The 27,742-nt window shown below is 33.5% G+C and overlaps 5 protein-coding genes, 1 long non-coding RNA gene and 2 other non-coding genes across 20 annotated transcripts in view; 2 read left to right on the top strand and 6 right to left on the bottom strand.

Moving 5' to 3' along the window:
- The first annotated feature begins 266 nt into the window (after nucleotides 1–266).
- LOC124300440 (carbohydrate sulfotransferase 5-like) lies at nucleotides 267–5,627 on the top strand. Of its 2 annotated transcripts, XM_046754552.1 has the most exons (7): nucleotides 267–954; nucleotides 1,062–1,271; nucleotides 2,285–2,418; nucleotides 2,517–2,752; nucleotides 3,056–3,254; nucleotides 3,744–3,923; nucleotides 4,310–5,627. In XM_046754552.1, exons 2-7 carry the CDS (start codon nucleotides 1,128–1,130, stop codon nucleotides 4,623–4,625), a joined length of 1,209 nt encoding a protein of 402 aa, XP_046610508.1. In that variant the 5' UTR covers nucleotides 267–954; nucleotides 1,062–1,127; the 3' UTR covers nucleotides 4,626–5,627. The 2 variants fall into 2 exon arrangements, with proteins under 2 accessions (XP_046610508.1, XP_046610507.1); XM_046754551.1 differs by having other exon boundaries at nucleotides 267–1,271.
- A 134-nt stretch (nucleotides 5,628–5,761) lies between these two features.
- On the bottom strand, nucleotides 5,762–10,231 carry LOC124300450 (uncharacterized). Of its 3 annotated transcripts, none has more exons than XR_006907217.1 (12): nucleotides 10,122–10,231; nucleotides 9,877–9,902; nucleotides 9,093–9,153; nucleotides 8,759–8,810; nucleotides 8,383–8,431; nucleotides 8,058–8,127; nucleotides 7,720–7,782; nucleotides 7,427–7,478; nucleotides 7,107–7,150; nucleotides 6,729–6,771; nucleotides 6,040–6,094; nucleotides 5,762–5,866 (listed from the first exon to the last, which is right to left on the bottom strand). It is a non-coding gene; the product is annotated as an uncharacterized LOC124300450 (long non-coding RNA). The 3 variants fall into 3 exon arrangements; XR_006907216.1 differs by having other exon boundaries at nucleotides 6,043–6,094; XR_006907218.1 differs by lacking the exon at nucleotides 6,040–6,094.
- LOC124301709 (small nucleolar RNA SNORD31) lies at nucleotides 8,885–8,956 on the bottom strand. Its single transcript, XR_006907548.1, has one exon. It is a non-coding gene; the product is annotated as a small nucleolar RNA SNORD31 (small nucleolar RNA).
- LOC124301708 (small nucleolar RNA SNORD31) lies at nucleotides 9,225–9,293 on the bottom strand. The gene has a single exon (XR_006907547.1). It is a non-coding gene; the product is annotated as a small nucleolar RNA SNORD31 (small nucleolar RNA).
- Nucleotides 10,232–10,279: 48 nt separating the features above from the next.
- On the top strand, nucleotides 10,280–13,512 carry LOC124300446 (nuclear envelope integral membrane protein 1). 2 transcript variants are annotated; one of them, XM_046754574.1, is made up of 8 exons: nucleotides 10,280–10,515; nucleotides 10,596–10,705; nucleotides 10,879–11,086; nucleotides 11,238–11,404; nucleotides 11,528–11,743; nucleotides 11,868–11,992; nucleotides 12,457–12,618; nucleotides 12,969–13,070. In XM_046754574.1, the coding sequence occupies exons 1-8, from the start codon at nucleotides 10,434–10,436 to the stop codon at nucleotides 12,970–12,972; spliced, it is 1,074 nt and encodes a 357-aa protein (XP_046610530.1). In that variant the 5' UTR covers nucleotides 10,280–10,433; the 3' UTR covers nucleotides 12,973–13,070. The 2 variants fall into 2 exon arrangements, with proteins under 2 accessions (XP_046610530.1, XP_046610528.1); XM_046754572.1 differs by having other exon boundaries at nucleotides 10,285–10,515; nucleotides 12,931–13,512.
- Nucleotides 13,513–13,742: 230 nt separating this feature from the next.
- On the bottom strand, nucleotides 13,743–14,836 carry LOC124299636 (uncharacterized). The gene is made up of 4 exons (XM_046752904.1): nucleotides 14,715–14,836; nucleotides 14,466–14,595; nucleotides 14,071–14,390; nucleotides 13,743–13,950 (listed from the first exon to the last, which is right to left on the bottom strand). The coding sequence occupies exons 1-4, from the start codon at nucleotides 14,834–14,836 to the stop codon at nucleotides 13,743–13,745; spliced, it is 780 nt and encodes a 259-aa protein (XP_046608860.1).
- Nucleotides 14,837–15,547: 711 nt separating this feature from the next.
- Nucleotides 15,548–18,544, bottom strand: LOC124301286 (ras suppressor protein 1). The gene is made up of 8 exons (XM_046756159.1): nucleotides 18,349–18,544; nucleotides 17,829–17,879; nucleotides 17,615–17,735; nucleotides 17,120–17,238; nucleotides 16,948–17,030; nucleotides 16,742–16,856; nucleotides 16,361–16,493; nucleotides 15,548–16,179 (listed from the first exon to the last, which is right to left on the bottom strand). The coding sequence occupies exons 1-8, from the start codon at nucleotides 18,512–18,514 to the stop codon at nucleotides 16,095–16,097; spliced, it is 873 nt and encodes a 290-aa protein (XP_046612115.1). The 5' UTR covers nucleotides 18,515–18,544; the 3' UTR covers nucleotides 15,548–16,094.
- Nucleotides 18,545–19,173: 629 nt separating this feature from the next.
- The window catches only part of LOC124301284 (protein FAM102B), a 51,918-nt gene continuing 43,349 nt past the window's right edge, over nucleotides 19,174–27,742 (bottom strand). For 6 of the 9 annotated variants that reach the window (XM_046756153.1, XM_046756149.1, XM_046756150.1 and 3 more), the window contains 5 exons: nucleotides 27,404–27,623; nucleotides 25,152–25,790; nucleotides 23,244–23,411; nucleotides 22,236–22,441; nucleotides 19,174–22,075 (listed from right to left, as the gene is read on the bottom strand). In XM_046756153.1, the coding sequence (XP_046612109.1) occupies nucleotides 21,954–22,075; nucleotides 22,236–22,441; nucleotides 23,244–23,411; nucleotides 25,152–25,790; nucleotides 27,404–27,623 (1,355 nt within the window). In that variant the 3' untranslated portion in view covers nucleotides 19,174–21,953. The remainder of the gene's footprint in view (nucleotides 22,076–22,235; nucleotides 22,442–23,243; nucleotides 23,412–25,151; nucleotides 25,791–27,403; nucleotides 27,624–27,742) is intronic. The other 3 variants (XM_046756152.1, XM_046756155.1, XM_046756158.1) reach the window with 3 other exon arrangements.

Below are 27,742 nucleotides of genomic sequence, written 5' to 3'. Positions count from 1 at the left end.
TAATCTTATCTTGCGTTCACGTGAGCCGTATTATAAGCCTTATTCGTTTGTGTCACGTCGCTGGCTGGCTACGGACTTGTCAATGATATCATCAAAATTATAATTGATCTGACTTAATACCGATAAAAGCGGTACACACGTGGAAACTCTCGGCACAAAAATGACGAATAGCTAAAGTTCTGTGCACTTTGGGCCTCTTTTTCATCATTTATACATGACATGATTCACCCAACACTTGTTATCACTGTGAAAATATTATCACACGGTGAACTTTAGTTCGCTATTTAATAATTTCACACCGATGTACCAGAAAAAAGATCATTTGAGCAAACAAATGATTCACAATAATTGTTCTACGATATTTTTTTCAATCAATAAGTCTTTTGCCCTATGATGGTCATATGCGTCTTGGATCGGCACTTATGTTCAAATCCCATGGTGAATATGCTTTAATCCGATTACACAAAAGATTGGTTTCACAAGTGACTTGCATAATTTTTCAATGAATAATGTTCGCAGCTCAATAGGAATAGTAAAGTAACCGAATGCAGACAGACGAAATTTAAACCGGTACTTGAAACGTATAATATCACTAATACTCCCAAATCTAAAATCAGATAAGACGGTAACGTGAAAAATATATCACAGCCGGAAATCCGATTGAAATTAGTCCCCCACCAATAAAGGATTTAACCTATCCGATTGCGATTTAAAAATAACGTGCCCCTCTTGTTTGCCCGAGTGAATTGGAAATATAAGCTTCGGAGGAATAATATTCCAAGTAATCGTTTTCGCGGAAGCTTCGATCTGCTATTTTAATATTTTTAAAAAGCCAGCTGAAATGGCTTGGTGATGCTTTTTCACACACCATGTGGTTCGATAAAATAATGTCTACAATCCATTGATGAATCATTGATAATTCGTTTGTGTGTGAGTTATTCCTAGGCCACGTAGGTATGGCAAATTCTAAATTGCTAAACACGCCAGCGTTAAAACTATCGTTACTCGTTGTTAATGACTTTTATTATATGGTCCCCATTGGTGTTAAATTTTTGTTTCAGTTTTTCCAATTTTCCACATGTCATTTTTGTACAGTTTCCAAACAAATTCACTGTTCTGGTGTTGCGATGTCTAAGCGATTGCGGTTTTATGGGTTTATCGGTTTCGGATCGCTGTGTTTTGTGTTCTTATTCTTCGATCAAAGATACGGAAGCCCAGAGACGATGAAAGATCAAATACAACGGTTATCAAAAACGGGGAAGTTCTGGGAGGTGAGTTTAATTACCGCTCTACAAATTAAATACCAATCAGATGGTTTAACAGGTTTTCCAAAATTCACCATCGTAATACACACTGACGATTTAATTTCACCAATTTAAGTGAGTCAAACTTTAGCTTGCACAGGGCCACATATAATCTTTATCTACTTCCTGATAACTATCGGCAGTTAGATTGCGTATAATTTATCTATGTTTTGTTGATGTAGACTGATTTTAAAATTATACACTTTTTCATTTTTGACAACCTCAAGACAGTTCGCACTCGTTTCGGCACCCAAAGTCCAACTATATTTATGAGTATGAGTAGACAGATAAATAATTTTTCAAAACTATCAAATGGATTTAGCGGAAATAAAATAATCTGCCCCAGATATTGCATTTTAAAAAAATCACTTGACCTGGTTCGATAAAATCTGGCACTGAACGGGTGTTTATCTAATTGTTTAATATTATTTATTAATCCATTTATTTCGTTAAATAGTGATTTTTTTACTTTGAGACACAACTTTGATGCGCTGGTACTTTGTTAATTTCATCGTTGTAAATCGCCCAATTTTTTCTAAAATATCTATGAATATAGGAAAGACATATGCCAAGTTTCAGATTTAAAATAGTGCTGTAAGTCCGAATTCCCATTGAAATTACATGGGAAAATTCATGGCCTTGGCGGGAGTACTTAGGGTTCGCTTACAGGCTCCCGGTTTCGCGTACTTTTTTATTGATTTATTTGCAAATTTTTTTCCGCCTTGTCTGCAAGAAAATTCGAAAACACCCCAAATAAGGACCAACCTATTAACTACTTATAGTATTGAATCGAACTACACTACAATTAAGATCTTGCTCTAAAAAATAGTGTCATCAAACACCAAATATGAAGGATCCAGATGGGAAAATGTTTTTCGATTTCCCAACTAATAAATTAAAAACTACGAACTCACGCATGCAGTAAATTCATTCTTTTTTGACCTGCCAATACACATAAGTATACTTTCTTTCAATTACAGAAAACAGGTGAAATCGATGATTCACTTGCTACATTGAGTGAAATACAGCAGGTCATCGATCAACAAAGAAGAATCATTCACGATGAGATTATACATTACCAATATCCTAACGGAAGATATAATATAAGTGCCAGGTAAAACAGTTACTTTCATACCATTTCTTTCTAACTCTTCCATTACACAGCATTCTGAATTTTACCATTTGCTAGAAAAAATCCGTGTTATATTGTAGTGAACTTGAAGACCTGGTGATGGAAAATAATGGAAATCCGATCAGGAGTGTCATTGTATCAACCTGGCGTAGTGGAAGTACATTTCTTGGGGATATTCTTGCCGCGCATCCAGGGCTCTTTTATCACTATGAGCCGCTTTCGGATTTTGACATTGTTCAAATCAGAGGTCCCCCACTCGCCAGCCAAGCTTTGACTAATATCAAGGCGCTGCTTAACTGCGAATACGCGGACTTGGGTAATCCATATTCCACAACTAATTTTACATGCAATTAGAGTGAATGTTAGTCACTTTTTCGTATTCACAATCTCATGTTTGTCAATAAAGTCAATAGCTACTTTCATTTTGGATATCCCTGTAATACCTGACATGTGAAAAAGCTAACAACTCCGTCAATCTTTCGTAAAAAATGCAGTGACACATTTTTCATTTATACATGTATATGTAATATTCAGGTAAATTTGAGTTGCGATATTTTTACCCTCAAAGACCGTATATTACACACATTAAAATGATGTTATAACTCATGGTGTTTTTCAGATCACTATGTAGAATATGTGAAGAATCAATCTTGGATTTTCAGGCTTAATCCGCCTCTGTGGACGCAATGCCAAGCTCACCAGAGCATCTGCTACAATCACAGATTTCTTAGCGGAATGTGTAAACTTTTTCCATTCCAATCAATGAAACTTGTCCGCCTGAGGTTACGTGTTGCACAAGAGCTTCTTGCCGACAAAAAGTTAGTAAAGTAATCAGTCGGACATGTATTAGCATCTGAAACAAGTAGGTATTGGAAATTTGGAACCAGTCATTATGCTCACTTGCAGTTCGGGAAATAAAGAGACGTTTAGCGATCCTTTGCCATTTTGAAGCCGCGTAATACGGATCACGAAACGAATTTCAATTTCATCTCATTTCCTTTGAAAGATTACTCTGCACATGTATTTTTATATTCATTTATAGCTCGCATGTGGATTTTCAACTGCAATCTCTTAGTCAAAGGACGTTGCCCAAGTGCAAAATAATTCGATAGTCTTTCAAGTGCATTTCATTTCGAGTGAACTAAATTTTTCCCTGCTAAATAAGTGAGCTTATAGTATACAGCAGGGCATTTACTTTATTGCTTAGCTAGATCCCGTGTCATTTTTTGATTGGTAAAATACCACTAATTATTTTACAATCTTTTGAGTTATTTATCCTCCCACCTTTACGGACAATCGGTTTCCAGATTGGCTGTGAGATTGATACTTTTGATAAGGGATCCCCGTGGAACTCTTCAGTCGAGAAGACATACTACTTTTTGCCAGGCAAGTCCGGACTGTTCAGATGCAGGTTTACTTTGCGCGGACTTGACATCAGATTATAACGCCGCTGTGGAGCTGCAAATGAAATATCCCTCTCGATTTAGGTACGCAAATTTTTTAAATTACACTTGTTTAACGAGTACAGAATGTCGGAGCAATCATCGCGTATGAACGATTCAAGAGTTGCTTACGTCATCTCTTTTTTTATATTTTTGAATAAATATCATCACAATTAGATGCATTTTTCAAAAAATCTTTCATGCTCAAAGCAATTTTATTGCAAAGCAATTATTGAAATCTAAAATATGGAAGAAAAACGGGAAAATTGAGAAGATGATTGGTTCATCACATTTTTGCAAAAGTCGCGTGTGAAATTATAATAGTGATTTATTATTAAATGATGAACATTTGGGTTAAATAGCGCTGTTTGACAAATCTCACTGGACATGCCCTGTAGACGATTTAAATAACGAGAATTTCATCATTACAGAGTGTTACGATATGAAGATCTGACCGCAGAGCCGTATAAACATGTGAAAGAACTTTTCCAATTTTATGGACTCGATTTTCATCCAAACGTTAAAAAATATCTAGATACTCATACGAAAAGTGACGTTGGTAATGCATACAGTACATACCGAAATTCAAAGACCGCTCCCTTTCATTGGAGAACGGATTTAGAATTTGAAGAAGTTGAAGAAATTCAACGAAATTGCTTTGTCGCAATGAAACGCTGGGGATACGTGCCAGCATTGAACATTTCTCATCAAAAAGAATTCAATCCAGTAACAGCTTACACAATATAATTATAATATAATATGTCGAAGTATTTTACGATATAGAAATGCTATTTCGAGTTCAACATACATTCCAACCAACAAATATAGGCTTAGCTCATTCCTCCATGTAAAATAAATTAACTCGTGTTTCATACATTACTTGGGTATTTGCAAGTACGGTTTGGCAATTTACATGCTGTATATAGACAGAAGTTAAATTACAGGAGGTTAATGAAGTGCATTTTACTTTCAATTCACTGTGAAAATTTCTGAGATGTTTGACCACAAAATTGTGCACTTCCTTGTTTATCAAACTTATCGTTAAATGAGTTACCCAATTCTTTTCTCAGGTTGATCTAGCTGATGACAAATTGAAGGCATGCGTGCATTCATTGTTGTCAAGTTGTTAAATATTACCTACCAGTATTTTTTTAGAGTATTACGTATTTAATTTACGGTAAAACCGCAATACGTAATTTTATACTAATCTGTATATATTCCTACGTTGGATGTAACGAAAAATTAGTGGTAAAATTACTTCTACTAAATTTAAAAACATTATTGTGCATGATTATTCTTGTATAATTCATGAAGAGATTGATAGCCAGTTATTCATAATTAACATGATGGCCAGCAAAGTAATAATAATCTTGCAATAGCGATTAGTTGCAAAGAAAATTATAAAAAATGGTTATGCCTCACCTACATTAAATATAAAGTTATTGGCGTATTGCAACTTTCTAGATACATGGGGTGCCAATCGTGATGAGTGATACGCGAGTATTGATAAGATATCGTACAAGTAAATGTAATCGAAAAGTAATGTGTGCATTTATTACAGATCTGTTCAAATGATGAATATCAATTGCCTTCACTTATAACGGTAGTATTTTTTCAGAGTTCTTCGTATTGTACGCCTAATAATATCACCCATAAATTAAAACTTGTGTGTGCTTCGTCGATAAATGCAGTATAGAATACAAACTACGAAACCGTGTTTTTTCAACAGCAATCTATAAATTATCACTTTGTAGGTCTTTATCGCATGAAAATTTTACTTTTATAATTTATACCTTCGATACATTTCGATGCCATCGGTGTTTCAGATTTAATGCAGATTTGTACTTAATATAGATTTTGCCGTGAAGAAAATACCCCAAATATACATGTACATATTTTTTTTTAATTCGTAAAGTAATACATTACAATTGATTACACAATCCGTATGTCCGGGGACAGTCTGATCAGACAGTTGAGTTTTTGTTAATCTGAAACATTTCAACAAAATTGTCACACATATGATCGGAGAAGATTCGATAATTATTAATTTAAACAAAATTCAGTTAATGTTTCATCTTCATAGTTAATCATTGCGTATATTACGTCATCATTATAAAAAAAATAATAAAAGCAATTCCAACTTATATTCAAATTTACGTACTACCTCAAAAACTGCAAATCAAGACGCACTCGAAAGAATTGTCTCTCGTTGGGACCTGAAATGATACAAATTCATATGAGTAATTTAAAAGACCTAAAATCATAAAAAATTCATCATGTTTGAGTCAGTGAGGGCAAGACGAAATCATCTACACGATCATCTTAGCGTATATACTTGTAACATCATACTATTTTTAATCTATTCTTTTCGGATGAATCTCAAGATACCTTTTTAGGCAAAGATATAAAACTATATTCGGCATTCAAAATTGGGATTGGAATAACAGGCTGGTCATAAAATCTGAGATTTGAGATTCCCCGATTTTTTCAGGTTTTCCAATACCAAAATTAATTCTTTTTCAAGAAAAAATGTAAGACATTTTTGTAAAAAAATTCCCGACTTCAAGTGACTTTCACGAAATTCTTCGACTTTTCCAGACGGTACGAATTCCCTGACAATTTCAGGTTCTCCAAGTTCCCACATTTTATTTCCACTCTGAATAATTGATCTTGGCGATATCTAGCAATATAATGAATAATTTCAAAAATGAATCTCTAGACACATATAATTACTGCAGCCCGATGAGTTTGAGATGTTATTTGCCAAATGATTCGTTATCATGGTAGTCAATATTATTATTTAAGTGCAAATTATACGTTAGCAATACATTTTTCCAGATTTGTACTTACAAGCTTTATCTGGGGGTCTTGTCTATCAGGTTAAATGATCCTCCTAAATAGACACACCAATGCACATTGTTATAAATTTGAATTGGGAAGAATCGATGTCTACATTATCTACCAAATTTTCAGAGAGGGCAAGTTGAAATCATACCAACTAAATGGTAATATTAGCGTATATTATTGAATCATCACAATTTCAGGGTAAGTAAATCTATGGTACAAATTGACTTCATTAAAAATCTTCAAATTTCAAATGATAATGCAACAATTTGCATCAAAGAAAAGATCACACTGTTAATGAATTGATGATATTATTTAACCGAAGAGTTTGGATAGTATCAGGTATGTGAAGGTTAACTTTCATGATAGGAAAAATGAACTCACCATTTCGAAAATACTGTAACTCTAAGCAGCTTGAGGTAGTCCTCCTGTAATAATAGATAAGAAGACGTGTAAGGCACAATAGGCTTTCAAAACTTCTAAAAACTGATCTATTGAAACAATATATATCAGCATACAACATTTCGCCACTAAGCAATCTGATTGACTGGAGCGTTGTTGGATTCATCATGACATTTTTAATGATGCAAAACTTTGCAAGGCATCTGAATTTAGAACTATGATGAACCACGATTTTTCATTATGTCCAGTTTTATTTTAAAAAATTGACCTAAAAATAGTCTTTTCTTCTTCGAGATACTCACATTATTATAAATGATGACAATGCCACTCCGTTCCAACTGCATTTAAATGGTTCTGAAACATGGAGAAAGTCGGGTATTGACAACTGATCGTTGCATAAGAATCACGCATATAAATTATGTGAAGGAATCAGAATAATTGAGACATCAAAAACTTTCAGTCATATGCTTGTCAATAAATCATCATTCGATGATTCTGTTAATGTGGTAATGCACTCATTTGTAATACAAAATATTACTTCAACTAATTATTTAATCAAAGCTTTAGAAGTGCATAGACGTCCAACGTCAATTACCTCAACTTCACCTCGTGTGTGCTGCCATTACCAGCGCCAGTTCCAATTGGATCCATGATAATCCTGCATAACAATATGCCATTAGATACGATACAAACCATTTCGGTGGTTAGTATGAAATTTTTATTCACGTTTCAGTGTTAATTTATCACCACAGTTAAGTAAGACAGGGATAACTAACATTATTCATCATTGTAATAGACATAAGCTTTAATCAAGAGACAAATAATTGCAGGTAGAACAATAAACCAGAATATACAGTAAGAAGCATTTCTAAATTGAATACAATTGAATGGTGCAAGTTTTATGAATGTGAACTAGTTGTTATCAAAACTTACCACTATAGGCTGAAAACAACCATTTTTGTAGTTACTGATCCAGGATTGTAGTTAACCTTGATGTTTCAAACTGCAAGACAAACAAGTTTGTGAGCAGAAAGTATGGGCAAAAAGAAGTAAACTATTTAGTGAATTAAATTCAGGCAGTACAGTATCACCACGTAATCGTATGACAGGGATAACAAATATTCATCACGTTTAGACATTCGATGTGTTCACAAAAATTTATAGCAAATATTTTTTCAACACACTCAGTTGCAAAAATATCACATTCAAAAATAGAAAAAAATAAACATGTCAAGTGTTCAAATATTGAGGTATTTACCATTTGCACAAGGGGGCAAGTTTTTCTTCCATCTGTTGAATTCTCCTCCCTGGAAAAATAAATACCACATATAACAGCTATAATAAACTTTATTACATTATGAGTCTGCAACAATTAATAAGAGTCAGGGTTAAATATGGCATCACAAGTATCAGACATATGCTTGTTAAAACATCATTCAGATTATGTAGTTTTACAGTCTTTACAAGATATTGGTTTCAAAGGATAAAAATTCAACTATCAAAATCCGACAAGATTTCTACTAAATCATCAGCTTACTGAAGCATTGCAATTATTTAATTAATTTTATAAAAACACTTATATAATTTTATAAAAATACTTATATAATTTCATAAACTTCATATGAAATACTCACTGTATTAAGTCATCATTTTTCTTTTTGGTTGTAAATGTACAGCCCTACGAATCTGTAAGCAATGATTCAAATTTCATTTCAACTGAAAACAAGAGTATGCATTCTAATGTGACAGACTTCAATAAATATTCAGCACATATAGTAATCAATCAATCACAGTAATCAGACTGGGGCGATATAAAATTCATCATTTAAAAATTTAAGACATTCACAAGTGTTAGCACATCAAAAAATGTTATGCAATTGCGTGTTGCATGGAAAAAAATATTATATACCTGGCGATATATTTATTGCGACATGTACGAAAATATATCAATGAATGTAAAATACTTACTCGTTCATTTTTCCCAGTCTTCCGAAACGTGCAGCTAATTCCCCTCATGGTTGATGATTTTCTGTAAATTGATAATTGTGAACATCAGGTACTGAATGCAGTTCAATAATTTTAAAAACATCAGTAAATAGGACAAAATCATTGAGTAAACCAATCAGTCACAGAAATCAGACTGGGGCGGTATAAAGTTAATCATGTTAAGAATTTGAATTAAATTTGAACAGCTTATAAATCTAGGTAAATGAGTATCTATAATTCCAAAACTAATACATAACTTTGCCAAATACTGAATTAAATATTTAATCGTATAGAAACAAACATGAAATATCAATTCTTTTTCTGTGAAATGCGTTGATCAAAGTGAATCATTGTAAAAGAATATGCCTTTCCTAATACTGTAGCAAAACTTTTGAAGAATTTATACAAGTCATTTTTAATATTAAATAATCCATTATTTCGAAAGCTATAAAATCAACCAAAGCGTCGATTCCCTCTTAAAATATCTGCTATTTGAAATCACATATACTAGAAATATAGACCTCAATTTTACCCAACAAATTGTAGTTACGAAATACTGATCAGGAATACTCGAGAGATTGCAAAATTTCTCGGCCAAACATTTCAGAAGAGCGCGTGTTTAGAGGATTCGCTAATTCATAAATGGATGCTCGCTCTGGTCATGCTGCAACGCATCACACGTGGCATCGCGGAACGAAGTGTGGAAAAATGATATTACAGAGACTTGAGGGAAAGTTATGAGGTAATTAGGAATGAAAAAGCTTACCTTGATAGGTCAGCTACGTCGTGGAACTGAAAATGCAACAGGAAAAATTAATAAGCAAAACGAGTCGGTTCATTTTCTCAGAGTACAGTACACAGTAAACGCGATTTTCAGGTTTGTATTTATAATCATACAACAGTTCATACGAACGAGACAAAAATTTTCATCATTAGTGATGCGTTAATAATGGCATTTTAATGTTGGAAATTAATTTAACGGACACTAGGAAATCCTTCAAGTTTGCTCACCTGAAATCTCGGACACCCTCTCCTCATGGTTTCGCCTGATGAAGTGACCGATGAACAGGAAGACCTCGGAAACCGGAAAGAATCCAAAGTCGGAACGGAACCGTTCACAGCTCGGTCGAGAGATGTTTGAATCGACTCTCCGATTGATCGACGATCGCTCTACGATTCTAGGCTCTCGAAATTCAAAAATTGTGCCTCCCGGCACCCACCGAAACGGACGCCAATTGCCGGATGTTGTAGCCGTCGGGATAATAGAACTGTTTCAACCGATGAGTATCTGTTTATGACAGTAATAAGATATAAGTGCCCAAAATGAAGACTACCATACTCGTATTTTTCTTGATCTGTGTCATTTGTATGTTGACTGAAACACAGGCGGAACTTAGAGGCACAGGTAAACTTTTGCATATTTGTATAACCTATCTTTTTATTTACCTCCGCATACTCACTTCATTAATTCCATTAAATTTTTAGTCACTTACATGGAAGACGGTGACAATGTGGTAAAAGAAGTAAGAGGATTGCACATTTATTGCTACAGAGGAAGGCCGAAATACTTAATTCATATATGGCAAACCGTACTGGTGAGATAAAGCTTCCTACCAAAATTAATTGAAACTGACGTAGCTACAAAATGTACCTCAGTTGTGTTTTGTAATGAAACGAAATTACAATGAAGATAAACGACTCCCAGGCAATGATTTTACTAAGCTTAATGGTATTTGTAGTTTTGATTATTGTTTACTACTATTGACAGATGAATCTAGATGTGAACGGAGAATCGTATAGTCAATATGACGGTAGCGCGCCTGCCGAAGTAGTGAAAAAATTTGAAGAACATCGATCTTCGTGGAGCATAAATTTTTTCAGTAGAAAGAAAAAGGAGATTAAATTGAATCCATTCCAACAAAGCTGCATTGGCATTGATACCAGTCATGAGTACAGAATATCTGTAAAGTTGATAGGTGAGTATTTTTGATGAAGAGATTAATCTTGAATTTACCATAAGTCACCATGAACATGGTAATTCACAATATCAATCAACTTGTTAATATTCTATCGGTATATGAGACATATAACATGATACAATGGAATGATGTTACGTTACATGACTAGGAATCGATTTTTGGAAAGTCACGCTACTGATATTGGGTATCCTAGTATTCCTCTTGGCAAAAAAATTGAGCTATGACCCCATATTCTATTACATATGTGGTATTACGCTTGGAATCACAACTTCGTTACTTGTGCTCATATACCTTATAAGTAGATTGCTTCCCAAAGTAAGTACAACTGTCTGGAATGTATTCAAAACTATTTATTATTGTTTCGACTTATAATCTGAATAAGCGTTGAAAAAACTTATTGAGGACCAACTAATTCATCTACATATGTGACTTTGACAGGGGAAATCTATGTACTTATTAGCTGCTGGAGGATGGACAGTCAGCATTTATCTTGGACAATTGTTATGGGAAAATGCTCGAATGATTGCTATGCAGTATCGTGAATATGTCATTTGGTATATAGTAATTACTTCTCTAATAAGCTTCATAGTCTGTTACCGATTGGGCCCGGTTACGAACAAACGTACGAAAAAAATTATCCAATGGTTTTTACAGGTAATTATCTAAAAATACACTCCCAATATGAAATCAGTATTTATGAAAACACAGTTGTGTTACTGCCGACTACTATTTTTTGATGCAATTTGTCACTACTGATCTATTTACTATTGAATTTCAGGCATCGAGTCTTTTAATGATATATTGTAGTAGCTATTTTGACGAGGCTGCTGTTGGAATTTGCATATTGTTAATTCTGGGATACAATTTCCCACACGCCTTGATGCAAAAGGGTAAATCTTACTGGTAAGTTTTTTTTTCATTTTTTCAACTGATAAGTAGTTGGTGCAAAACTTATTTACTCAAAGTTGTTTAGAATTGAAAATACAGCAATTGTTTATAATTTCTCAGGAATTGTGATCCCATACAGATTCTACAGACTGGTTGATTTTTTTACTAATTAGCCATTTTGTCTTTAAACGTTTAACTGCAAAAGATTTTTCTTTCTTTTTTTAGACCGAGCTCATTCTGATCGGATTTTCTAATTATTTCGAGATTCTACAAGATTTGCATAAAGAATTATTGTTATGATTACATTTTGTAATTTTGTAAAATAAATTGTGACTAAAAACAAAAACTTACCGGTAATGCTGAGTTTATTTGCGCCATACTTGTTCAAATATGAATAATATTTCGCAGTTATCTTTAGAAATCAAGTATAAAACATCTCTAACACATCTTTCCTTTTTCTATAATTCGTTCTTTGTCAGGAGAGTGCGATTTCCTACACGCCGAAAATTACTTACTGAAGATGAATACCATGAAGAGGGAGTACGAGAAACAGAACTGGCACTAAGTTCTCTGAGAGGGTACTGCTCCAGCCCTGAATGCAACCAATGGAAAACAGTTCTCAGACTTAAAGATCCCATAAGGTTTTTTATTGTCAAATTGCTTCGTTGTTAGACTAGTAATTATTGTGTTTGGCCCTCTTGAATTTCAAATCTATTCTCCCATTGTCAAAAACTCAAAGCTAATATAAAAGTTTGCATGTTAATCGGGAAAACTATGCTATAGTAAAGTATGCCATATTTTCAAGATATTTATCGAGTAGGAAAACATAGCGTAAATTATTTATACTAGGCTTGAAATGACTTACCTTAGTTTATGTGGTTTTGATTATAAACATAATACACTTACCGGTATATAGGACCAGATCTAACTAGTAAATATTTATTGAATTATAGATTTGCTAACTTCATGGAAGGTAATTCACATTTGGCAGATGACGAAGTGTTGCAATATGAGACTGAGACTACACGCCTATTGGAAGAGTGCGAGTATACTGATGATGAAGGTGGTTTAACACTAACAGATTCGGATTAGGGTTCAATGCTACAGGAAGAAAGAAAAAAATTAGTTCTAAATTAGGTAACAGTGTTCCTTCTGGCGGCTTAGTCGAGCGTACAAAAAAAAAAAATACAAGTCCAACTTTTGAGAATCAAGAGGCTGTGGACCAACTGAAAAAACTAAGTATAGCATTACGATGAAAAAGTAAGATGTGGAAGAAGCTGAGCATTAGTGAAGTGCCAAGTAATGTCGAGACAACTCTGCATTGGGTCAGATTTTATGTGATTGGATTTTTGTAAGATTTAATAGCTATTTTTTACCGCCTGTAGTGTTTTTATACTCTAACATATTTCGGTTCGGTTCCTATGTTCGAGAGGAATTTATGATAACTTACGGTGATCAAACTTCATGAATTGGATTACCTGTACAAATGTAATGCTGGTACAAAATTGAATAAATATCTTTTTAGAGTGTTTTAATTTCTAAGTTTCAGTGTACTTGACCTGTCATATTATATTAAGCTATACTGGAAACAACTGACAATGTATTATAATTTTGATTGCATTTGTAATTAAATATTTATTACCAATTAATAATTCGAATAAACTATATTTTTTATTTAAAAAACCGGTTTCCTATAATCATTGTAGCCCGGCACGTTACATCATTATTCTATGTCATGATGCAGTAACAAAGGTGAAAAAGATACTCAATTTCTTTGAAATAATGTAAGTAATTCCAACCCTTCGTTCTCATCTATGCTTGGGCGTTTGAAAAATAGTTCACGCAATAGTATGGCCTCCGTGGAAGATTCGTCTAAATCACGTTTGCTTTTAATCTGAGTAGTTTTTGTACACCTATGGGAGTCTTGACTGCTTCTCGAAACTTTTAATCCGGAGTATGTGTATATTTCTGGTCTAAAAATTACGAAGTATGAGGTACTCAGATTATATTACTTTAGAAACACAATTCAACAATTCTTAATCATTATAAAAAGGCGCTACATTTTCCTACATGCAATATTTATGATAACTTACAAGTTTTCTAGGGCTTCGGTTTGACAATCTTTGTCAAACTTTAGTGAAACTTTATTCATCATTTGTTGATTTACTTGTAGCAGTTTCTTCACGTTTTTACTATTTTTTATCTTCTTTATCCTACCCTCAAGAATTTGGACTCTCATTTTTTGATTCACTAATGCATCCTGTAGATGCATTTTGTCATTTAACAAATCTTTCACAGTTTCAACAAGTCTCCTCGATTGTCTTTCCAATGCCATTATTTGGTGCGTTAAAAGCTTTAGCGCATAAGATGTTTGCAGTTTAAGCTTGTTCATTTCTGCCCTTGTTGATGACAGCTAGAATTTAGTGGTGAAATAATGTCACAGACCTTTAGTATATCTATTGAATGCTATAATTCTAAAAAATTGTACCTGTGAAAATAATTTGTTTTTATCACCTTCCAATTGGTTATTAAGCATCTGAAACTGGTTTTGTAATGCTTCGTTTTCTGCTTTACTAACAGCAAGATCAGCTTCAACCTTGTGCTTTTCTTGTGTGCACCTACACTAATAAAAATTAGTTTATATAAATTTGACCGAGACCCCTATTAACGTAAAAAATCAAAAACTTGAATATTTCCATACACTGTTAATAAAAATAACGACCAAGTACTTTTTCACCTCGCAAGTTCAGAAATGAGCTGTGTGATCTTCATTCGATCAGCGGGGCATAAATCTTGTATATGTGTCCCAGAAGATTCTTTTCCATCCCCTCTACATTTTGGACAGGTCGCCTTTTCCATTGTTATCTCTAGAGATTCATCTGGCAAGCGATTGCAATGAAAAAAACATTATTAACAAGTTCAAAAAATTATATATATTTCTATTGACAATCATCTACAATCTGATTGGTCAAATATAGATTGGCAATATGTAACATTTTACAATTTCAAATTACCTTCTTTAGATTGATTTTTCAAATATTCCTCTCTCGCAAGTTTCAGGGTTTTCTGTTTTAATCGTGCCATTCTACGTACACGTAAAGATTGAGCATATACAAAAATTACATTGCAGCATCTATGGCTCAACTAAAGAACTGGTAAGTATTATACGTACTTGTTTTCTATACCGACAAATGATTTCGTTGCAGTTTTCTGCATCTTGATTGAAGCGAAACTGCTAACATAGTTGTTAACACAAGCTTCATAAATATTACAATTCTCGACTGTAACATGTCAACGGTACAAACTGAAAACACGATTTTGCATCTCTAATGAAGCTATTGACGCAAAATAGTTGAACGTGTACGTTTTATGATCTGAAATTGTTTATTGAAGCCCCGTCATTAAATCATAAATAATAAAAATTTTCCAAGTCATTTTTTCTTAATAGGTAGTTTAATACATAAAGTACAATTTAGAATGACATACACTTATAGATGAGTGAATTGTTGTGCGTGCCAATTAGAGGCTCAACAAGTGTAATGTGAAAGATATCCACTATAGATCAATAAATTATTTGCACCATCATATTTATTCATTTCATATTAATAGTAGGTAATTAAAATGCACGAAGTGTTACAACTTGGCGGAGATTCATTTTGCGCATCAATTTAAGATTCTCATCAAAGCTGGATAAAATTTTTATCGTAAACGCAGTCAGATTTCGATTTCTTAGCATTATTACATTACAGAAATAAATTACGACTGTAACCTGTATGAGCAAGAATAACTTAACGGAAAAAATTAATACCCGTGGCTATGGTGAATTTCATTTGTTAATGTATTAAAACATTATAGACTCACCGAAATATTCTACATATTTAATTTAGTTTTAAATTTGTTATAAAAAATATAAGCATAACATTAATAAAAAAATATTAATACAAGTAACGATTCAGAATATTAAGGCAGTTGACTTGGCATAAGGCACCACGTGATCTGATATATCTGATGATCAATTTGTGGTAATGTACAAATTAATAAATTTAGATATATTAACGATTAGTCATTGGCATTAAAACTGTAATTATATAAGTTGATTTTGTCACATTAATCTCATTTAGCGAGCACGAGAGATTTTCTTGCTTTTATCGTTCTCAATTGGTGGCGGAGGTCCTTTTGCACTGAGGTGACGATTATAGAGGCTGTAAAAATAAAATAATAATTACCATCTATTGTTTAGCTGGATATTTTACTTGAAAAATTTAACGTATTTCCATATTATTACAGGAACTTGTAGGTCTGAAAATGGACCTAGAACCATCACACATTCGATAATGGATGGGTATACTGATTAATTGTTATTCATTTTCCAATTACACTTACTATCTGTAGGTCTCCGAACGAATATAATCAATCACGTGAGAAATTCCTACTTGCAATTGATCTCCAATAGGGGTAACCCAAGGATTGAATTCCATTCTGAACACTGCTTTGTTACTCACCAAATCTAAATTACCTGTGAAGTAAGTTTAAAACTATTAATGTTACCATACAGCTTATCATAGGGCTAGTCACCTACATCCTGCTAGGGAAAATGAATAAAGAGAAAGCATTCACGAGCTCAGCAATACAAGTTATACAGCAATAGGATACATTTGGGACGACCCGCGTATGTAAGGCAATTCAAATTTATAGGTAGTTAAGAATTTCACCGATACAAGTATACTGATATGGTACGCAATTAGCTGCAGAGTATCAATTTACCTATCTCTGGTGGTAAAACTGTTAGTCGGTTGCCTTGAATGTGAAGTTCCCGAAGTCGGGTAAGTTCGCCAATTTCCTTAGGTAGCTCAATCAGATCATTTTCCCTGAGCACAAGCTGTAAAATAAATTATTATTCAGTATATTTCGTAGTTTATCAGTGTTGCTTATGAGTATTCTCATTTCATACAGTATGATGGAATTATTACAATTTGCAGATTTTTCAACTGGCCAATCTCAGGGGGCAGGTATTCAAAATCGTTATCGGCAAGATACAATGCTCTCAAGGTCTCTGGAGGAAACAAAGTAGAATTAGGGTATGCATTGTGCATATAATCAATAATGAATTAATTATTGTAATGTATCAAATTAATTGATTACCCATCATAAAAAAGTTTCCAGGTAAATTTTCTTCACTCAAATTATTATACGTGAGATCCAAGACCTCGAGCACTGGGAAGGCACCAAACCCTCGTGGAAGGGAATCTAATCTATTCATTCTGCAAAATAGCATAACATACTATTTAGAATTAGAAGCCTATTACCTGTTTGTGTTTTTTTCTTAGAATATAAAGGTTTTTATTAAATAGCAGATACAAGTTGGTGTTGATTCAGCGATACAAAATGAAATTGATTCAACATAAGTAGCTAGGCTATAAGTTCAAAAAATGTTGCATTGAAGTTATCGTCCTTATCATCATAGACAATCATTGCAGATTTTATTTTCAATAACATACAGATTAGAATTCATGTACAATATAAACAAAAAATATAAACAGAAGTGGATATACCGAGATCAAAATAGTGTTAGTTAAAATTATCAATGTAACTATGTACATTTTGAAATATCGTCTTTATCGCCGCGCAGTTACGTACCCAACGTTGAGGATTCTTAACTTAGGCATTTGTGATAAGGAAATTGGAAGTTCAGTGATGTGATTATTGAACAGGTTCAAAATTTCCAAATTGATTAAATTTGCCAAACCAGGTGGAACAACTGAAAAATTATCATTCCATTACTTGCTGTGACATGCATAATACGGTAGGATCGAACAGGTTGGCAATACATGAATTTTCTTTACATATGTACCTTGAAGTTTATTGTGACTTAGCGTCAGCCTGGTTATCTGCAGCATATTCACTGAAAAAATACAATTTAAAATACATGCAAAATTATGAAGAATGACACGATAAGATTAATGATAATTCGGTTTCGATGTTGTAATATATAGTAGTCATTGTATGAAGAGTTCAAACAAGAAATAGTTTGAACAAGTACAAAGATGATCTGAAAATTATGATCAGCTGTATTTGAAAGGACTATTTTTACGCAATAAACATAGGTTGTTGAATGATATGCGATATATGGTTAATGAGTTTTTCAGTTGTCATTTTTTCCCTAAATGAGCATCCAGAACTTAATTGGGAAATAAATATAAGGAAATCTGATCAACAGTAACAGCACGTATTTGTATAAATAGTACAGGGCTGTCCACGCCCATGAGTAGCCCTAATGGCAGTGTGTAGTTTTGTTGGTGCAAAAAACCAGTCTTGACAAGTTGCCTAATTTGGCAATGATCAAGTGAAGGGTGCAAGCGTATTTTACTCACGCAGTCCGGGCATTTCCTCGAATGTGGAAATGCCCTTATCAGCCAAATCCAGCTCAGGATTTTGGTTTTCTCGGGCCTCATCGATTACTTTCTTTGCCTTTGACATCCTCGAATTCGGAATACACGATACTGGAGTCTGATTCATTGCGCGCGCACACACGGTCATACGTATTTTCAGATCAGAGAATCTTACTTACACATGCCTCATGTGCATGAGCTATTGCAGTCGATAAAACAGAATTTACCGCGGTGACGACGTGAAACAAATTAAGAGACGCGTACGATTTATGTTACCATCAGAAACAACGTTTGTAATTACCCGTCGAATTTGGATCAGAATAACTAAATTATTGCTGACTTATATTCTTTGCGTCTGACGAATGAATATTAGTTTCATTGATGCGTGGGGCTTACCTTTGTAAATTGCACCTGTTTGTCTGTCAACCTCTTGGATATTCTTCCTTACCCACCAAATTTCAGAACAAGCTCTCGTTAAAACCCTTTCTAACTGTTTACATTTTTATTGCACATTTTAACTCATGATATTTCAGACTACGCGTAGTTATAATTTAAGTGTCTCTGTGAAATTGTTTCAGCTAATTGATTGCTGTTGTAAAATTTGCGGTTGGCTTTTTCCCCCATTTTGCAGTGAATTTGTATAAGAATATATTTCATACCTCGACGATTGTAATACGATAACATTATGAAAAATGGGGGCAATTTTTTTTGAGTTCCTGCAAGTATAGTATCGTACTTTACCGTAGCGTATTACTCGGTAACCATAAGAGAGTAATAAAGTCATTCAAATTTTTTAATTAAATCGGATTTCTGGTTTTCAGCATGTTATCTTATTATCAGCACATGGAAGTTCTTCTCCTTCCGCATAATTAGATACATGAAGTGTCAACAACAGTAAATTATAGAAATTAATCTAAAAATTAATAAACAAACATTTGTTGAAAAATTTTTGGGCCAGAGTTAACTCATATTACAGTACAATAACAACACCGTAATATTAATTATTACAATCATGTAAAATATCACAACGCTTAACATTGGTTTCACAAGTCAAACGTAACTTCTTGTAAAAAAAAAAAAAAAAAAAAAACTTATCAATTCTTCTGCGTGACGTTCTTAAAGTAACCCAAACCATTAAAATAGTTATAGTTGCTACAGTAACGCCTGCATTTCTTTTATACAACTCTGGAGATGTTTGAAACCAAGGGTTGCTTAAGTTGTGTTACAATTATTGGAGTTGTCGGAAAAACTGGATAATTTCTTCGAGTCCACGCCAGAAATAGATATATTGGTGCGACGAATTTAGGAAAGGTAAATAACAGGTAAAAAAAAAAATACAGGGTTTACTGTGCTTGATGCATTTATGTTACGAATATTTCGCGTAGTGTGGCTCCGACCTTGGCATTAAGTGACGAGAAAAAATTGAAGTAATATACATATGAGAAAAATCATTTCAAACATTCGATATTAACTATGATTATTTATTACCTACAATTTAATAAATTATTATTTTCTAGCAGTAACACTGGTATCGATATTTCAAAATTGTCACATTAATACCTAATTTAAGTTTATCATTATTAGCAAAAATAATGAGCTGCATGAATCACCAGACTAATTATCGTTTTTGAAATATGTGTATGTCGATACAGTAAATGCGTGAAACTCAAGAAATATACAGAACTCAATTTATGCGATGGAATCTATAAGCTCCTACTCAGTATCTAGATTTCATAATAACTAGCATTTATATAGCTGATACACTTTTTTAGTTCGTTGCCAGTAGTTATTATTAACAAACGACGTGTTACATTGCCAATCGTGAATGTTCACAATGTCAATACAATTTTATGAATTTCTATAACATGATAATATATCGTATCTAACTTGCAAATTTTTACTTAAGATTGAAGAACGGAAACTGATACTATCACACACGTTCGAAGTTAAAACATACATACATTATTTTACACACGCACTGACACACGTGAGCCAATTTGAGTACCATACCAACAGTAATATACACGGTATAGATTTAAATACAGAGAATGTATAACACCTGCCATTTAGCTACATAACAATTACTATTCTATTTATATACAAGTTGCTATAATATAGCTGGTTGCACCAACGGTGAAAACTTCAGTCAATACTGAATGCAATATTCAACAATCAATATATTTAAATTTGAAAATATATCATTATAGAATATAACGCTTGAAATTTGTGACAAATAAATTGTTGGTTAAAATAATTGATTAATATGATAGTAAATGTACATACCGGTTTTCTTCTGTATAGTCAAGATTTTCAAGTCAAGTCTCATTTGATAATTTGTACACGATTATTTTCAATATTCTACGAATTTTAAATAACACCCGTGAGACTTGATCACATCAGATTTTACCATAGAGCATGAAATTTTTCAACAACATGTATATGTGTATATATATATATACATTGTACGCGATAGAAAGAAATTGACGTCACACATTCGTTATAATCGTTTTTGATTCATTTTTATGAAAATTTTGACAGATGCGTTGGTGCATACACAGCTTCCATATTGATTAATAGTTTAACACTTATCAGTTTTCACATCTGTCCATGTCGCATTGTTTTATAACTATTATTGTTTGTTACATTTGAATATCTTGCTAAATATTGACTAACTTTCCATTTTGAAACACAGGGGCGTCTTGTGCTTCGTTATTATGGAAGAAAATATTTATGTTATTGTTTAAGCACTTTGTTGCTTTTTCAATTTTAAAACGACTTAAATTAAAATTATTTTTTGCAGCTTAGCATCACTTAATCATATTTTGAAGGAGCATTTGTCTAACTTATTATGTTCAAGCTTTTTTAACATTTTTTTAAATGGTAAATAAAAAGATACTGTTAAGGTTCGACGTTTAACTATAAGATCTTGAGGAGAGAATGTTTGTATATTTGTAGTTCGCTTATAAAGTATAATACGTTTCCAAGTAACAACAAAAATTTTGATATTCTTCATCATTTTTACAAGAATTATTTGTATAGTCTGATACGCAATGAGTGGGTATCGAGAAGTAACTTCTGTTCAAAATACAGATGCAGTCTTATGTCAAAATCGATTCATCGTAGCAAATTACATTCTCGTCGAAGTTCCCTTGGATGTGTCAAGTAACTTAAGGAACCATTAGATACGAGTGACAAATACCATGAAAATACGAATTATCTGTTTGCTATTGACAATCGTATTAATAGTCTGTAACACTATCACTTCGTTTCATAGAGAGTTCTTAGGTATAGACTATAAGGTATTAAGAAATGCTATTTTTAGGGATGAGTAGGTTTCTACTTCCAAAGAAATTTTGAAGAGGGACTGCTTGTTTGTGAATATTCTCAGCATCTAATATATTTTCTTGCACTTAACATTATCAACTGAAATGTTATGCAAAATTCATGAATCAGCATTTGACTTAATCACTATGATAGTCTTATTACTACCTGGGTTCATAAGCTTCGTACACCAACTCTGGCACCAGTGCAAGTGAAAACGTTGTGACGTGGCGCGAATTTTGACGACTCGTCAAATTGATTTTGTGTTACCTGTTGTTGTCTTCCATTACAACTTGCTTAAACACTCCAGCTGGCATTTGACTCTTTACCTCATGACTGCCCAGTGCCGTGGTGCCATCTTTTGCTATGAATAGTTGTAATCCAGATGCTGAAAGAAACGTAATTTAGAATATTTCGAAAAATTCCACTGCATTTTATATAACATACAGACTTACTCCAATTGACGAACAGGGTAACGAACTGTCGTATTTTATTTTCATTATGTAGCGACTTAAAATCTCTTGTTTAATGTAATGAAAAATACTCACTTTCCGCACTTTCAAGATCTGATTGGTCTAAATTTGTCGCTTTCAATAACTCATTTATCAACGAATCAGCGTTTGGCCTTGTCACTTCGACTCTGCATAGAATGGGATTGATGTTGCCATCTTCAGCCTTTTTTCTGCGTTCAAGTGCTGCCTTGGCTCGATCCAAAGAACCAGTTTCACTTAGGCCAGATCCACCGGAAGGATTTCTAAAGTTTAGTTTTGATTATGATCCACTTCATTATCGTTACATATAATGCACTAATATCAACCATGTGCTTGCTGCTCATGCTAAACAGCTGTGACTTAGCGATGGTGCTTCTATGGCTAAATAAAGTTTACATTCAAAGTGTGACAGGTGGAAAAGCAGAAAATAATAAATTATGAATAAAAAGTCCAACACTTTGGTGGGTTGACAAAATTAACATTAGAACTAACAGCCTTCGAAAAAATCGTGACGTGAAAAAAACAAACCAGAACATAAAGAAGAGTATCACAATGTTATATCGGAGTGAATGGATGGGCCAATACAGATGAAATCAACATACTACGATGTGAGCAGAATACGTACCATTATTTTACGAGTATCATATATCGGTAGTAAAACTGTTGGTTTCTACTGGAAGCATTTCATAAACCCAAGCAACTAATCGAGCATAGTATTAAAAGCATTAGTTTATTGAAATTTCATGCATGAATATATTATGATTGTTGAAGAACATCAGGTAATGGACAATAAATTTTCATAAGGTAAGATGGTAAGCATTAGCGGGCGAGATAGATCAGATTTATTCAAGCCAACACTTATTAGACCTAAAAGCGACTTCCAAGCAGTACCGAAGCCATTTTAGTTGTATTAATTTAATGTAATCATGTGATAAAATATTCTTCAGTCGATGAATTGCGCCAAGTACATATAAAGATAATTTTTGGCAAAATCCGTAGTAATATGAAAAGAGGTAGACTTGTTTAAGCACTACAGCCATTCACTAGAATAGAAAACATATATACACAAGGGCATGGACTGACGGTGGGGTGACGCTGTTTCGTCTATGCGCAGTGGTAGTAGCAGTAGCCTCAAGTATTTCCGAGGGCTCCTCAGAATCCGGGCTAGTTGCTACGGTGGCGAGTTTTCCACCAGCCCCGTCCAGTAATTTTCTATGACCGCCTCCGATACCCCTGAAAGGATTCAAAGCGTCCTAACTAGGAGCTGCCACCTGATACGAACTGGCACCGTGTAAGATTGGAACACTTATATTTGATCAATTTTTATGACTCAAAGTGTTAATCTCCTTAGTTTAAATACTCAGAATGAACATTGGGTGATTTTTTTCCAAGCAAGTACACATGTCAGTAAATTTCACTGACTGAGTACTTAAAAATAAGAAGGCATTTTTTTGGATCTTTGGTGCCAAAACTATCACTTGAACAAACATATTTGAGGTCATTTGATGTCAAAGTTTACTGTACTGTAAATTAAGCAAAACATTGCTGTAAGGTTTGACAACAGGATTCAAATGTTGAGCACGCTTATAATTTCATGTCAATTTTAAAATAATTATCAAATATTATTTACTGCCAAGTGCTATATCACGCCAAATGAAAAGACAACTAGAGGAGAAGAAGCTGGAATATAATTTTAACTTCAACGAAGTTCTGACAACCCAAAATTCAGTCCACGTAATTTACTTGTTGGCATGGATACACGTTGTACATTCGTGTGTGAAAAAAAAAAATAAAATAAACTGCCTCAGTTTCACTTGTAAACATGCGCGAATTTTGAATCCGATAAATGCTGAGGAATAAAACAATTCTGAAGCACCCACATGTTCCATTGATTAAAAGTAATAATAAATTGAGCTACATTACGTTTTGATTATTGAAACTAACTGATGTGAAGGCTGGCATAGAAATTAATTAGCATCAAATAATATTAGCACAACATGTGCTATTGGGCGCATTTGAGCTACATTACATCAACCATCTGTCTTCAAAATTTCGCTAACAAAGACCTACAAACTACTGATAAGTTAAAACAATGTTTTTATACACATAGTGAGTATTATTTCGATATCTGATTCCTATTTCTGTTTGTGTTGTAGATGGCATGATGTATTTTTAGTAATTTGTTAAAGTATATAAGTAACAAAGTGTTCAGATTATGGAGATGATGTGAATGATTGTTCATCGACAAAGGGGGAAGAAAATATAGTCATTTAAAAAATGCTGTGTACATGAGAAATCCATTTCTAAGTAGATGCATGCTGCAGAAAATCAAATAACAAAGCATCAGCCACCAAGTTCTCCTGGACACTAGTAACTGATAATGAGCAAGAATTTATTAAAAGGCACTCATTTACTACTCATCAATGATTGGAACATAAACTTGTTGCCCGAAATCTGAAGTATGTATCTGGATTGATCGTTAGATATACATCGCTCTTCATAAATATAAGGTTAAGTCAAATTAATCATAGCAGTTAGATACATACTTCAGTTAAAAATAAATCTTGAAGCATTACCGAAGTGTTTTAATTTAGAAAATACTGAATATGTTTCACGTGTACTTAAATTTGCCTGTATGCATGTAATGATTTCAATATCTCTAATAATCATTTATGCCAATGGAGATTGCAAATGAAAAAAGCGACCACCGAATTATGTGAACGACGATAATGATGTAAACCTGGACCGATTAGATGAAATGCAAATAGGTGCCTAGACAACTATACGATACATGAATTTATTTTGGACAGTCCGTAATCAGCTGCTAAATGTCAAAAAAACTAGTTTACAAAAACATGAGAAGATATGAAAATTCAAGAAGTAGTTTAAATTATGTATGCAAAAACAGAAAGAGCAAACGAAAAAACCCAATAGCTATATGCAAACGAATTGGAAATCTCAAATAAAACCTACCTGAGCCTCTGAGATGCTGTCGCTGAGAGTAGCGACGCTCTGGGAGTGTCAGGTCTATGAAGTGGATCGGGAGAGGAAACGGCCCTGGCCTGATTAATAAGAGTTACGACCGGAGTGACGTTACTCTTTTCTATACAATCACAAGTTTTTGAAGTACGTCGCTGCTGATCGATACTATTGGTAGATATTCTATTTGGCGGAATTTGTACAGATTCTTTCGTGTTTGATTTATTTGACTTATTTCTTTGAGAAATATTTTGCAAATTCTTACGCAACATGGTAGGTGCGTTAAAATTAGACAATCGAAGGCTACCTAGACGATTATTGTTTTGAACATTATTATTGTTATTTTTCGTTAATTGAAGACCCGTGCCGTTCGGTACTTTAAAAATTTCATTGTCAGGAATACTGACATTCGTATTTATTGCTGCTGAATTCACAACACTCTGTATATCCTCGATGTCCATTTTTCTGGATGAAACTGGACTTGAATTAGACCAAAATTCGTTACAAGTAGATTCCATTAAAGTTAGGGTGGGAGACGGAGGAGACATTGGATGAGTTGATTCGACATGGTTGTACTTTTGATTTTGAGGAACAGTTGGAAGGCGTGGCGCCCATACCGGCCAAGAAGGTGACCTACAAAGATCACAACACAAATCTTCAGCATGCAAAATCATAAACAACAAGTAAAAATAACTTTTCGCCTTGGTTTTGAAAAACAAATGTAAATAAAACGGCATCCTTTTAATTACAGGTATAAGTTCCACGTAGCTATGACATTGAGAAAAAAATAAAAATAAAATAAAACGAGTCAAATACGCGTGAGTTCCAAACGTTTAATAACGGTGAGATAGAATATACGTCTAATTATTCGGTAGCTATTAGTGATCCAGGCAAATAAGTATGAGCGTGGGCCGGTATAACATTCAGGCTTGACATCATTGTGTAAATTCAACTTCGTATAAAGTTCCGATCATGAAAATTCGATGCAATATAATGTGGGGTCTTGGCTTTTGACATGTTAACTTTGGTAGACAAAAAGTTTAAATTGTACTGACAATAAAAGATGTAACATTTGTATAGTAATTACAGACAAATGCTGCTGCAGACCTTTCAAAGATAAAGCTCAGTAGTAAAAAAAAAATGGTTATTCAGCCGAACGAAAGTTTAACATACAGTGTACTCGTATGCTTATATCATACCAACTTCCGATAAATAAATTAAGCTGAGGTGAAAATATCATGCTGGGTAAGAATTGCATTCTGCCATTTACGATTTGTACATTGTTCCAATTCCATAGACCTGTTAAATAGTGTGATTGAAGAAAATAGTAAAATTCCTTAGCCTGAACGAATAATAAGTGATAGTATCAGACTGTCTGAATGAAGTGCGCTATACCGTAGCTTTATGCTAATGCAGCAAAGTAAGTGATTGTATTTTTAGAGAATAATAATATACATATGCGTGTGAGGTTGTTAGTGTATGGTTCATTGTCGTTAGTAAAGGTATAATAGTTTTTCTACATGAGACACGTATAAGATTAATTTGTGAGAAATGAGTTTGAGTTTGAAATATTAATTATGTACACTTTTGAAATTAAAATCTGTTCGCATGAGATTTAATAATCCTTCAGAAGACCCAATATTAAAAGATTGTTGCACAAATTCAATAATAGCATGTCAAAAATGTAAAGCGCCAATGTCTGGTTTTTTTTCCAAATCAAACATACAATGGAGAAAACTGATCAATCCTTACAATTAGTTATGAAAGAACAAAGGGTCGTACAGAATTTACCATCACCGAAAATTGTTTGAAAAATTGGTCTGAGACTGAAATATTTAACTGAAAATATATTGACTTCCGAAGCAGAAAAGAATTAAACACTAGCGCAATCTATTTTTGAAAATACGAAAATAAATATTCTGTGACTTCCCGGTTGAATTAACATGTTTCTTACAAGGTAGCGAAGCCACACACTTCATAATATATTCAATCAGTATAAGTTCTTCATAGGGCCAACACTTAACGTTTTCCAGCCGTTATCACATGACTTTTGGCATGAATCTAATCATTCACAATGTAATTTGTACATTATACGAAAGAATTCGATCTGTTCCTATGAAAAAAGTTTCTATCATCATGTTATGGAATAGAATTTAGTTTCAAGTGAAGATTTCACCTGGATCCTTTTCTTCATTCGATTCAAATATGTAACACACGTCGTATGTTTAAACAACGATTGTTCTTACCTGATATGTCCACTATCTCCACTGCTGCTTTGCCTGCTGTGCTGGCTGTGTGAATTTAGCGATCCATACCCCGAACCTTTACTTAGTTGACTGGTGTTACTACTATTTCTTGAGTGTCCAGATTCCGTGTGAGCTTCTGCTAATGTTTCAATCGGTATTGCCGACGTAATAACTTCGCCCAACGTCATCGGATCATACGTCTCCGCACCGCCTATCAATTCTATTACAGAAAAATCATGCAATGTAAGTATGGTGCAAATTTCCAAGTTACTATCCAAGCTTAAAAGCTAAGGAATTGTACTTGCTAAATTATACGACTAATACAAAGAGAAATAATAA

This window comes from Neodiprion virginianus, chromosome 3, assembly GCF_021901495.1.
Source record: "Neodiprion virginianus isolate iyNeoVirg1 chromosome 3, iyNeoVirg1.1, whole genome shotgun sequence".
Classification (NCBI taxonomy): domain Eukaryota; kingdom Metazoa; phylum Arthropoda; class Insecta; order Hymenoptera; family Diprionidae; genus Neodiprion; species Neodiprion virginianus.
This window is presented reverse-complemented; position numbering and strand designations above follow the sequence as displayed.

Coding starts and splice junctions, on each gene's coding strand:
- LOC124300440 (XM_046754551.1), top strand. CDS start 957: ATGGCAAATTCTAAATTGCTAAACACGCCAGCGTTAAAACTATCGTTA. Junction 1,272..2,284: donor AAACGGGGAAGTTCTGGGAG/GTGAGTTTAATT, acceptor TTTCAATTACAG/AAAACAGGTGAAATCGATGA. Junction 2,753..3,055: donor CTGCGAATACGCGGACTTGG/GTAATCCATATT, acceptor GGTGTTTTTCAG/ATCACTATGTAGAATATGTG.
- LOC124300446 (XM_046754572.1), top strand. CDS start 10,434: ATGAAGACTACCATACTCGTATTTTTCTTGATCTGTGTCATTTGTATG. Junction 11,405..11,527: donor TAAGTAGATTGCTTCCCAAA/GTAAGTACAACT, acceptor TGACTTTGACAG/GGGAAATCTATGTACTTATT. Junction 11,744..11,867: donor TTATCCAATGGTTTTTACAG/GTAATTATCTAA, acceptor ATTGAATTTCAG/GCATCGAGTCTTTTAATGAT.
- LOC124299636 (XM_046752904.1), bottom strand. CDS start 14,836: ATGGAAAAGGCGACCTGTCCAAAATGTAGAGGGGATGGAAAAGAATCT. Junction 14,596..14,714: donor CTCATTTCTGAACTTGCGAG/GTGAAAAAGTAC, acceptor TTATTAGTGTAG/GTGCACACAAGAAAAGCACA. Junction 13,951..14,070: donor ACCGAAGCCCTAGAAAACTT/GTAAGTTATCAT, acceptor CGTAATTTTTAG/ACCAGAAATATACACATACT.
- LOC124301286 (XM_046756159.1), bottom strand. CDS start 18,514: ATGACCGTGTGTGCGCGCGCAATGAATCAGACTCCAGTATCGTGTATT. Junction 17,239..17,614: donor TTAAGAATCCTCAACGTTGG/GTACGTAACTGC, acceptor GCTATTTTGCAG/AATGAATAGATTAGATTCCC. Junction 16,857..16,947: donor AGTTGAAAAATCTGCAAATT/GTAATAATTCCA, acceptor TTTATTTTACAG/CTTGTGCTCAGGGAAAATGA.